General features: G+C 42.7%; 1 protein-coding gene across 3 annotated transcripts in view; it reads right to left on the bottom strand.

Annotated features, from left to right (window-relative positions):
* The window catches only part of LOC147020903 (poly(rC)-binding protein 3-like), a 118,674-nt gene that overhangs the window by 77,102 nt on the left and 29,873 nt on the right, over positions 1 to 11,699 (bottom strand). For all 3 annotated transcript variants that reach the window (XM_085890554.1, XM_085890552.1, XM_085890553.1), the window contains exons 2-7: positions 9,900 to 9,999; positions 9,752 to 9,775; positions 9,529 to 9,561; positions 9,303 to 9,416; positions 9,060 to 9,191; positions 2,954 to 3,082 (exon numbers count right to left, since the gene is read on the bottom strand). In XM_085890554.1, the coding sequence (XP_085746680.1) occupies positions 2,954 to 3,082; positions 9,060 to 9,191; positions 9,303 to 9,416; positions 9,529 to 9,561; positions 9,752 to 9,775; positions 9,900 to 9,971 (504 nt within the window). In that variant the 5' untranslated portion in view covers positions 9,972 to 9,999. The remainder of the gene's footprint in view (positions 1 to 2,953; positions 3,083 to 9,059; positions 9,192 to 9,302; positions 9,417 to 9,528; positions 9,562 to 9,751; positions 9,776 to 9,899; positions 10,000 to 11,699) is intronic.

Consider the following 11,699-nt stretch of genomic DNA (forward strand, 5'->3'; position numbering starts at 1 on the left):
TCATGTCTGAAGCGATGATGGATTCCATAACCTTGCTGATGATTGGGAGAAGGCTGATTGGTCTGTAGTTACAGGGATCTGTTTTTGCACCTTTTTTATGCAGGGCAGTGATGTTAGCAGATTTCCAAGCAGATGGCAGATGACCTTGGGCAAATGAGAGGGTGAATAGAACAGAGAGAGGGTGAGCAAGAGCAGAAGAGCAGGCTTTGAGGACAGGTGGGCTGATGCCGTCTGGACCGGTTGCAGAATCCGACTCGAGGTTTGAAAGCAAGCTCTCCACCTTGTCAGGAGAAAAGGACACAGAGTCCAGGGACAGTTGGGTGCGACTGGGTAAAGTGGGCAGAGAAAGTGATGGGTTTAGGACACAAGATTTAGCTGCAAACACCGAGTTTAGACATTCAGCTTTATCACGTGTGGAATCAGCAGTGCGGCCATTTGAGGTAAGGGAGGGGATGGAGGGGGAACATACACCAGAAACAGATTTGATTAAACGCCACCAGGATTTTGAGGAGGGAGAGAGGTTTGAGAGTTCAGACTTGAGATGAGAAAGATGTTGTTTTCTGGCTCTCCTGAGGGTAGATACACACTTGTTCCGAGCTTTGTGGAAGGAACTGAGATTGCCCTCAGTTGGGTTTGCTTTCCATGAGGCAAAGGCAAGTTGTGTCAGGACAACTGCCTCGCCACAAACTTATGAGTAACTTCCAAGTAACGCGTGTCGACGTGTGTCAACGATCGCGTAGCGTGCCTACAACACGTTACTCATAGGTTAGAAATAAGTTTTGGGTACGCTAAACATTACCTCGACGTGTTTCGACTTATGAGTAACTTACAAGTAACGTGTGTCGACGTGTGTCAACGATCGCGTAACGTGCCTACATCTTATGGCCAGCGTTATGCGGAACGTGCGAGTCATATGCTGGCATACGTCCAAAAATTTCAAGGATGGAAAATTTGTCTAACAGCTCGGCGTACGACGACGTATGCCAGGGTACTATGACGTATGCCAGCGTACTACGACGTATACAAACTTACCCATAACGTATTCGACATGTACCAGCGTTTTAGCCAAATTTTTCATACGTCAGGCATATGCTGGCTAAATCGTCAAGGTGTGACAGGGCCTTCAGAATGGTACCAAATTTGGGTTGCATTAGGCCAGGGCTCAGATAAGCTGCAGGTCCAGTGGTCCAACTTTTAAAAGCTCCTGCCCGATTTCACATAGAACACAGCGGTTAAAAATCTAACGTTGCTGTTTGGGAGCGTTTTATCACCCCGGTAATGCCTTAGTACACTGCCCACCTTCCCCCTCCCCTCACATTTCCTTCCCTTGCCCTGACACTGCCTTCCATTCCCCTCATGCCGCCTTCCCATTCCTTCACTTTTCCATCATGCTGCCTTCACCCCACTTGCGCTGCCTTCCCTTCCCCTCACGCTCTCCTCCTGCAAAGCCCTTCGTCCACCATCCAACTCTCTGGAGGTCGAGGAGGGGAAGGGCTGTCAAAGAATGCGCAAATTGGACTAATGAAGCCTCACATCCCCCCCCTCCTTTTTTTGTTTCACAGTTCGAACTGCTGCTCGGATCAATCAGACCTTCACTCTTTCATTCCTCCTTTTTCCCACCTCCTGAACAAACTCCCACACACTCTTCAATCCCACTCCTCCCTTCAGGTCTTCAAAACAGATGTTCACCACCATCTGATATCTTCCCCAATCCAGAATCTTTATCTTTTCTATCCCCGTTAATCTACCCCAAACCCACATCCTTCAAATTCCCTGTTTTCCTTCCCGAAAGTCCCTGTAGTACCATCATGTTTACCCCATGTACCCCACCCCATCCCTCTCCCTTCCACAGATCTCCTGCTTTCTCTTCCCCACTATTTTGTGCTTCCCTCTCCCACCCCACTGTTATCCTGCCTTGTTTTATGGTCTTTATATTTGCTCTTACACGAGCCTCAACATGATATGCAAAAAAAAATAAATAATAATAACAGAAAAAACAAGGTCAAAAATAGCCACCAGTCGGCCATCTTGGATATGTTCTCAAAAAAAATATGACGTGCATAAGTAAGCCATCATTCATTATGTGTGCCTAGTTTGAACAACATCGGTGAATGTATGTCTGAGAAATGGTTGAGGATGTGTTCAACATCTGTTTTTTATCTAAAATGGTCATCAGTCGGCCATCTTTTAATCGCATCACAAAACAAGATGATGTGCATATGTATACCATCATGTGTTGTCTTTGTGCCAAGTACGAATAAAATCGGTCATACATGTCCGAGATATGGATGTGGGGACGCATGCACATGAAAATTGAGACTACATCCATAAGCCCCCGTTTCGGACTCAAAAAATCTCTGAATCCACCTCCCCCCCCCCCCACCAGCTCAAAAACCAATAAAATAAGTTCATCAGAAACAGATCGTATTTTCTTCATGCCGAACATAAATTCTAACTACAGCGAAGTCTCTGGCACCCCATCGCAAATCCTCATGATACCCTCCTAAAGCAAAGTTGAAACATGGCAAAACGTTCCACTGGGAATGAACCAACATCAAATCGAGTTAAAAATTATTTTCCCCATTTTGTCCACCGAAGCCCACACTTTCAGGGGCATTGACTGGGGGTTGAATCCCCCAAAAAATCCTTACCTATTCCATGCGTCACCCAATGTTGATTCCGTATCCAGTTTCATTTAAACAAGTTTAATAACGTACTGTAATTACATTTCTTGGTGTTTGACCTTTTGGTATATGCCAGAAATTACACAGCTCTCGCAGCTTCGTGCCATGTGGTAATCATAACTACCAAGTTTGGTGAATTTCTGCCCAGGCTGTTTCGGAGGAGCTAGCAGAATGGACAGACGCACAGACGAACAGAGCCGATTACAATATCCCACGGGTGTTTTTTTTTTTTGAAAAAGCATGGGGGATAACCAAAGTACAAACCATACCTCGAGCATGACGATACAGATTTGTCTCATACACTGGATAATAGCATCTGGTGCACCAGAGATCGTTACGGCCCGTTCTGTGGAATTGGGAAGCAGGTCACCAGCCACTTGCACTGTCGCACCTGTGCTCTGCCGTTGTCGAAGGTATTCAGATTCAGACAAGCCAACAGGAAAAAAAACAAAAGGGGGGGGGATACAGAAGTAAATATAAATAAAACCTACAGGATATGTATGCATTACCTAGTGAAATCCCCCACCTCCCTCCCCTACCACACTCCAAGTCAGCAGCTATGCCTTTCCCACGTATGTAGTTTTCAGAGAGATAAAAACTGAATTTGTACATCCTCTTCATCTCTGAAAGACAGCATTTCATTTGTGCTTTTGTAAACTACACAAGTTAGCAGGAGTTCCCATGAAGCACAGTTCCACCAATTCTTAAATACGCATTAAAAATATGTGTCGAGGATCGTGAAAGAACTACAGCGGACTGGAAGGGAACAATATGGAAAGGGGGAAACAATGGAAAGGAACAAAATGGAAAGGTGGGAACAAAACAGAAAAGGGGAAACAATGGAAGGGAACAAAATGGAAAGGGGGAAACATCAACAGTAGAGTTGAAGTGAGAGTGAGAGTGAGATCAAGGGGAGGAGGAGGATACATGGGGGTGAACAAGTTGCACGCAAGCAGAATGAAACACAGCAAGAGGAGGAAGGGAAAACGGGGATGAAGCAACAAAAAAAAAAAAAAAAAGGAACCGACCAGCGGACAACTAACAAACGAAAAGAAGTGAGGGAGAGTGGGGGAAATCACAACAATATGTAAAAAGTGAGTGCTTGGGAATGGGGTCAACTGGGGTGGAAGAGATCACGAGTATGGATGGGGGATGACCTAAGGGAGTGGTGAACAGCTGTCTTGAAGCCCTGGAGGGAAGAACGGGACTGAACAGACTGAAGAAGTTTGTTCCACAGGTGAGAGAAAAGGGGAACAAATGAGTGAAGGTGAGAAATGAGCCTGGATTTTGTGAATTCAACAAGAAGAGGGTTTGCCGGCAGACTATGTGCACCCTGCAGAGACTTTGGAGGGACAGAGTCAAGAGAGGGCAGAGGATGCGAAACAAAAATAAGGCAGTAGAACGCAGGGGCCAACTTGCCTGTGATGTGAGGAATAGGTCGAGACACTCGGCTTTGTTGCGAGATCCCAATTATTTTGAGGCCCTTGCTTTCCCTTGCAGGGATGTGAGGTGAGGCAGGGATGCCAGCCCAAAGGAGAGACAAGTACTCCATCAAGCTGTGAATGTAGGCCTGATTGAGTGAGGACAGACAGCCGCCTCTTGTATGGTCGGTTACCGAGACCACACACTAGCTTTATGGCTCTTCGCTGAATGTGCTCGAGCAACACTACATCCTCAGAAGATAGGGAGACCATACAGGGCGGAGGTATGCGTTCTACCGAATACCCTTCAACTCTTGAATACTTGAATACTCAACTTGAATACTTCAGTGGACGCATTGCACACTGTATCAGGTATTGGAAGTTAACACGAGGTTTCCGCATAGTCTTCTATCCTCGAGGGAAGATAGAGTGAGAACAGATAGCCGTCTCTTGTATGGTAGGTTACCGAGACCACACACTAGCTTTGTGGCTCTTCGCTGTACGTGCTCTTGCAACACTACATCCTCAGAAGATAGGAAGACCATACCTGGCAGAAGTATTCCAGATTCGGTCCAATTTAAGATTTTAGACTGTCGTGAAGCAATTTCACTCAATATATCTGAACCTCTTCTGATCTTGGCCAGGACTATGCCAGCTTGGCATGCAATTTTTGCACGATTGGCACTGGGAGTCCGAGATTGGTCCACGTACACCGAGATCAGACTCTCAAGTAATACCTTGCAAGACACTTACTTTTCATGTGCTTTGTGCATAACCCTAACACATTTGTTCATTCAGAAGCAGGAAATTTTCCCTTGACCACGGAGTCAGTGGAAGTCTTCCTGTAGCACAATAGAGCATGAGGAATCATAAATACTTGTCCAGACCATAGCATTGTCGATAAAAAGGCTTGAACAGCAGTAAAGGGTGTTGGGAAAGTTATTCATGAACACCAGGAAGAGTACTGGACCAGAATGAAACCTCATGGGATACTACTGGAAACTGCTGTCCACGATGACTACGTTTACCCCCACGCTGAGCAATTGGCCAAATGACACGATGGCCAACGCAAAATGTACCCGTGTATCTTGGGCTATTAGCCACAAGTGGTTCAGAGTAGAACACTTTTGTGAAGTCCAAGAAGACCATGTCAACTTTCGGTTCATTGGCGAAGGCTAACGTTCAGTCATTCGTAGCCTCCATGAGGTCACCAAGACACAAGCGATTAGATCAAAATCAGTGATTGTGGATCTCTCATGTACAGACAAGACGACAAGCTTGAAGTTTACAAATGTCCAGGAAATGTCATGGAGTCTGGAAATGACATGCTCAGAACGATTTGAAATTGAAACATACAGTACGAGTACATTTCCAAGAGTAATGGGATAGCAAGGAAAAGGGAAAGTTAATTATTCACAACCATATACATCTGATATCGAACAAGGTATGATGAATAATAATAATAATAATAATCTGTATCGTCCCATATCCAAGGAAATTCCTCTTCAGCAACAAAAAACAGCAAAAGGAACAAGAATAGCAAGTAAAATATGGAAGATGGACTAAACCGCAAACCGGCTAAGAATTTGACTGTCACATGGTATAAACGGCTTTTTGAAAATATTATTCATAATTAGCGTAGAACGAAAGGGTCTCCGTGATTACAGTTTTTTTCAAAAAGACTGTTAAAAGGAACGACTTTCATCAGTACATACATGCATGCAGACATCTTCCTTTTCAATGCTCGCAAACATCGAGAGAGTCCATAAACATTGAAGGTCCATGCACTTTAAATCTCGTGTAAGTATATATATATATATATATATATATATATATATATATATATATATATATATATATATATATATATATATATATATATATATATATATTGTTGTGGTTGACGAAATTCGCAAACCACCATTCAGGTCCCGTAGGCGAGATATCTCTGTAAGTATATGTGTAGTTAGGCCCAAACCCGTTGTTTAGAGGGAATAAATGTCATTCATTCGGGCTGCGACCCTTTTAGATAGCCGTTTTTCTTTTACTATCTTTATTTTGGACCAACCGCAGGACTGCTATCACCGATTGGGCTATCACAAGCACTTTATGCAAAATGTTGGTACATACAGCATCAGGCCAATACATTGTAACATTTTGAGATGTTAAAGTTATTCGGGCCTGGTCTATCAATATTTGCATGTATGCCGGTATCTTTCCACTTCATATCTTAGGTATCCAATAACTATTTCAGTCAATAACCAATCTACAGCTCTTTAACTAGTACAACATGATTGATGACAATCAAGTTGTGTATGCCCAGTTGCAGTTTTATAAAGAACATTCTGCTTGCTTTACAGTGTGTGGGAATATGCACGTGCTGTTGGGGAGTTTATTTCAAGCTTTAGTGGGCTGGTTCCAATAATTTTAGCAATGACATTCTCCTCCTTGCTGCTGCCTTGTTTTTCCAAAAGCCTCCCCATGTGAACAAAAATGCACTAAAAAAAGTGGCTTGGCAGGACTCATGCTGCTTGCATAGCAACGTGCAGATTACATTGATTTGTCACACAAAATGAAGCATTTCAGGTCCAAAATTAAATTATTATTATTTCTTACATAAAATAGAAAGCATTGGATAGATTTGACAACAAACCTATTATTTTTAAACAAGACTGACGCTAATGGGAGAGTGAGGTGACAGAAGGTTAGGTAAAAGGGCAATGAACTGACAGAAGCCAAGAGAGGCAACACAATTGGGCAAAAATAAATAAGCAAGAGGATGACAGGAGATGGCAGTGCACCACCTGAGCAGGATGAAAGAGTTCCACAAGCAGGAAAAAATAAAGGGAACAAAAGAGTGGAGGTGTGCGACAAGCCAGGATTTTTGGAGTTTAATGAGGGGGGTACTGGACGAATGCAAGCATCCTGAAGTTGCTGGGGAGGCTGAAGCAATGTCCCACTTATCCAATCCAGCTCCCATGGCTGAGAGAGCAGAGCGAGCTAGACTGGATAAGTGGAAGTTAAAAACAGTGGCCACAACCTGTTGGAACTGTGAGAGAAACGGACATTGTGCTTCAGCTTCATGGCAGGAGATTCCATGAATGAGTGCTATGGATTCCACAGTATTTATGAAAGAAAGGGAAGAAGCAGGGTACTAACCAATAGGTGAGAGCAGGATTCTATTGAACGATGAACAAAGGCGTTGTAGGTCGTGAGAAGTTTTGATTTACCAAGGAAGGAAATGGCACGATTCTGGATGCCCAGTCTTTGGTTGGCCTTGGAGGCCAGCTTGGATACATAGTCTACTAGGGGAGTTGAGGCGAGATTGTGACCGATGGTGAAGCTCAGAAAGCTCGACAGACTGAACCTCATATAGTGGTCAGTTGTGGAATTATTCATGCGGGTTTATAAGACGATCCTTGCAGACACACAGGATGGCAGGATTAGACTTGCCCAGAATGAACGATTTGCCTTGAACCAAAATCGGTGGCATAATGGTTAATAGTGTCTGCTCTGAGTCTGGGAGGTTGGCAGTTCAAACTCGACCTCAACCGAATCATAACCAACACTTAAACATTTATCAGACTACCATCTGATCCTTCAGATGTCAGCAGAGAGGGAGCTGCAGTCATCCTGGGGTTGGGATGGGGTATAGTATGGGAAAGTTTCGTCATCGGCAATGAGGAAAAGTATTGTCCAGGGCATCAGAGAGGTTATTCAAGTATACAAAGACAAGGAGTAAGCGCAAGAAGCTGCCTTGAATAATTCAGCCTCAACTGGGAATGATGACTGGATTCCATCTAGGGCTTTGCGACTGCACAAGTGGAGGAGTCAGAAAGTCAAGAATTAAATTGGTTGCCACAGGCAGAAAGCTTGGCAAGTAGAGCAGGGTTTCATACTGTGACCAACACAATAGATAGGTTCTGAAAGACAAGTTTGACCTCATTATTATGATTCAGGGCCTTCATCGATTGCTGACAGAAAGCAGCAGCATGCCCGAAGTTGAGTGACTGGGACAGAATAAAAACTGATGATCAGAGATTAGGCTGTTTGGTAAAAGGAAATTCCAAGGCAGAATAATAAAACACGGGTATTTCTCTCGATATTTTGCAGTCAAGTCGAAAGCAACATCAACCTAAGTGACTGCAAACAATAAAAGCAAAGGGCCTCGCACTTGTTATACAATAAAAGCATTTGAAGCGTCACTTATCGTACCCTCTCAAAAGACCGTTGGGGGAAGGGGCGGGGGTGGAGAGGGAGGGAGACCAAGTATCTCGCCACAACCTTTGTCTTATGACCTTTCGCCCCCCTGACAAGGTTTGGTTGAGATTGGATAAATAACAAACAAATGAATCGACCACACACACCAAACTCTGTATTTTAGTGCGATTTCAAATAACGATGGAATGTGAAATTTGTTTTTCAATGATCATGGACAGATAGAGCAACTCGAACGGCACTTGAGAGAGCGCATACCTCCGTCGGCCTGACCAGTTTACGCTTTGCATCCAGACCTGAGCCAAATTCAAATTGCCTTGTTCTCGTCACCAAACCAATTCATCCACCTACATTTTGTCAAAACTCGTCCATTACTTTTTGAAATATCATGCTACATATCGTTTTTATCCCCACGTCTCAATGGTGAAGAATCACTTTTAAAATTATAGTATCCGGATCTGGATCTTCACCAAAATCGAATTCATCCATCCTTTTCACACACCCAACCTGTCCACGAAGTTTTGTCTGAGTCCGGCCACAACTTTTTGAGATATCCTGCTCACAGACAAACAAACAAACAGATAAACAGACAGGGGTGAAAACATAACATCCGTCCACCTTCGGTGGCAGAAGTAAAAATTTTTTTTTTTTTAAACTTTCTTTACATTTGTCTTTTAAAGCCTATTGTATTCACATTAACATGTGAATTGGAAAGCCTAATTGGAAATTTACTCACCTCTCGCAATTCTTTTATTTTACTTCCGCTTTTCCCGATGAGGGAGCCACACTGACTGGCTGGAATAACCAACCTCAGTGTCACCGGCGGTCGGCTTAGCAAGGCACTGGTCGACAAGGTGCTCATCATGTCCTGCCGAACGAGGAAAAAAAGCAACCATCAAGTTGCAAAAACACTCAATGGATGTCCATGGATGGTGTCCATGGATGGTTTGAAACAATAGCTATTCAATCCTTCACACACCTCCTCTAACTTGCGAGTCATCAGATTAAATGCCACAAAAATAGATTCTGTAGCACCGGTAACAGTCACTATCCGTTCAGGATTTCCATCAGAAATGTTGATACGAGCTCCACTCTGCAACAGATTGAATGAATGAATGAATGAATGAACGAAATAAATTGTAGTGACTGACACTCATCAAATAAAATTATATCACAGGGCATCAAACAGCAACTGGCCAATGTACCTCATCACGGATTCTTTTCACATAATCTCCTTTCTGTAAAAACAAGGAAACATAACATCATGTCAAAGTATTTTACAAAAGCAGGAAAGACATGACAAAAGGTCCACAGATTTATACAACAGCGGCAGACAATCGTGATGCCTATCACAGCAGTTTCCGTTTCATCATTGCAATCTGAAAATAAATGCACATCAGCAAAATGAAATCCATCTGAATACTACACCTTTCCAATGATGCTTCCCACTTCCTGCGAGTCATCCGACAAAACAAACAAAAAACAAACAAAAATGGTTAAACACAAGTCCCAAAACAGCAGCTTATTGGTCAAATAATGAGGGATGGTAAGCGATGCTTGAAGTGAGTCTTCAAACCTTGCTGTGCATAAGCACACGGATAGTCAGCGTCACGCCCAGGCCTCCCTCGGCTTGTGTGACCGCACTCATCTCTTCAGCAGTTATAAAACTTTCAAACCTTTGGGTGACAGGAGGGCTCAGTTGGTAACATGCTCATCATCCACCTGTCTATTTTGAGTACAATGCCCAATAAGGTGGAACTCAATTTATCAAAACTAGAAAGGCACTCTTCGATGTCGTCAGACAATGCTTCCACCCACTCTATTACATCATTAGACATACTTGTACCAAGTTTGAATGAAATCCCTGAAACCAGATTCAAAATATTAAATAATTCTGGCTGCCAGACCATGCGTCCGATCAAGTTGAAATTTGAAATATATATATACTGTATACATATATATATATATATATATATATATATATATATATATATATATATATATATATATATATATATATATATTCCACATGACTACTGGATCACAACCGTGAAGTTTTACGTTGATTAATGAAGCGTTTCAAGAGAATTTTTGTTTTTAAGATTTGCATTCAATCCAATATTGCTGTCAGACTATGTGACTGATTAATTATTTGCAAACACCCTGGTATCCACAACCCTTAGGGAACATGTGGGCGAAGTTTCCCCTCGATCTGTCCAGCCATTCTGGAGAAGAGTTTTAAAGGTTTATTTTCAAAAAAAAAATCACAGCTCTCAAACCATGTGACCTATGGCATCATAGGTAGAGAACTTTTTGTTACTCATGGGTAGGAGATCACACCTGTAAAGTTTTACATCGATCTGTTCTGCCGTTTCGGAGAAGAAGATTTTGAAGGTTTTTATGTTTAAAAAGATATGGCTGCTGAACCACATGACCGATGAGGTCATCAATCCCCCCCCCCACCCCCAAAATAATTTAACTGATTGGATAAAGCATTCAACATATGCAATTATGGTGTCATAGGTGGCTTCGTTATGACATCGTCAAAAAAACCACTCGTTCCCAATGGGGAGTACTTCACACCTGCCAAGTTTAATTTTTTTTCCATGAATCGGTTTCAGAGATAGAGGTCCAAAGTTTTTCTTTTTTTTAGCCGCGTCTCGCGTAGCGAATGCTGGCTCGAAGAGAGCTCTGCGTTGTTGTTGTTGTTGTTGTTGTTCTTCTTCTTCTTCTGGTGAAGACAAAACCTTTAGGACTCGGCTCTTTTATATACAGGATCCGTATCTCCTTAAATACTAAACACCTGTACACATCCTCGCATTGAGGGTGCCTTTTGAGAGCGTCTATCATGAACTTTTAAATATATTCGGACATTTGCTTTAAAGTTTCGAAAAGTTCACGTTACTATTTAAAGATTATTCCATTTAATGTGTTGTAATTTCGTAAATACACTATTTTCTCGTAATGAACAGGAGCCTCCATGACGGGTCTTGCGATTGGCTCCATCAAGGCACGTGACGAAATATCGGAAGTTGTTGTTGTTATTGCCTTTAGGACGCGGCTCTTGGACACATTTGTCCTTGTTCCAACATGGCTGCCACACCACGCGACCTGTGACATGTGACGTCATAATTATCATTAAAACATTCCACATGAGTAGTTGCTCCTATGGTGAAAATTGTACATCGTTCGGATAAGCGGTTGCAGAGAAAACAGAAAATTAGCACGGACGGACGTACATACAGATAGACAACTCGAAAACATAATGCCTCTGGCGACTTAGTCAGCGAAATGATAAAAACAATGAAGTCAATAAGACTAAAATGGGAAAAGGTAACAATGTACAAACGAAACGATATTACATGACGAGACACTG

This window comes from Eptatretus burgeri, chromosome 8 (assembly GCF_056783735.1).
Source record: "Eptatretus burgeri isolate ZD-2024b chromosome 8, Ebu_testis_v1, whole genome shotgun sequence".
Classification (NCBI taxonomy): domain Eukaryota; kingdom Metazoa; phylum Chordata; class Myxini; order Myxiniformes; family Myxinidae; genus Eptatretus; species Eptatretus burgeri.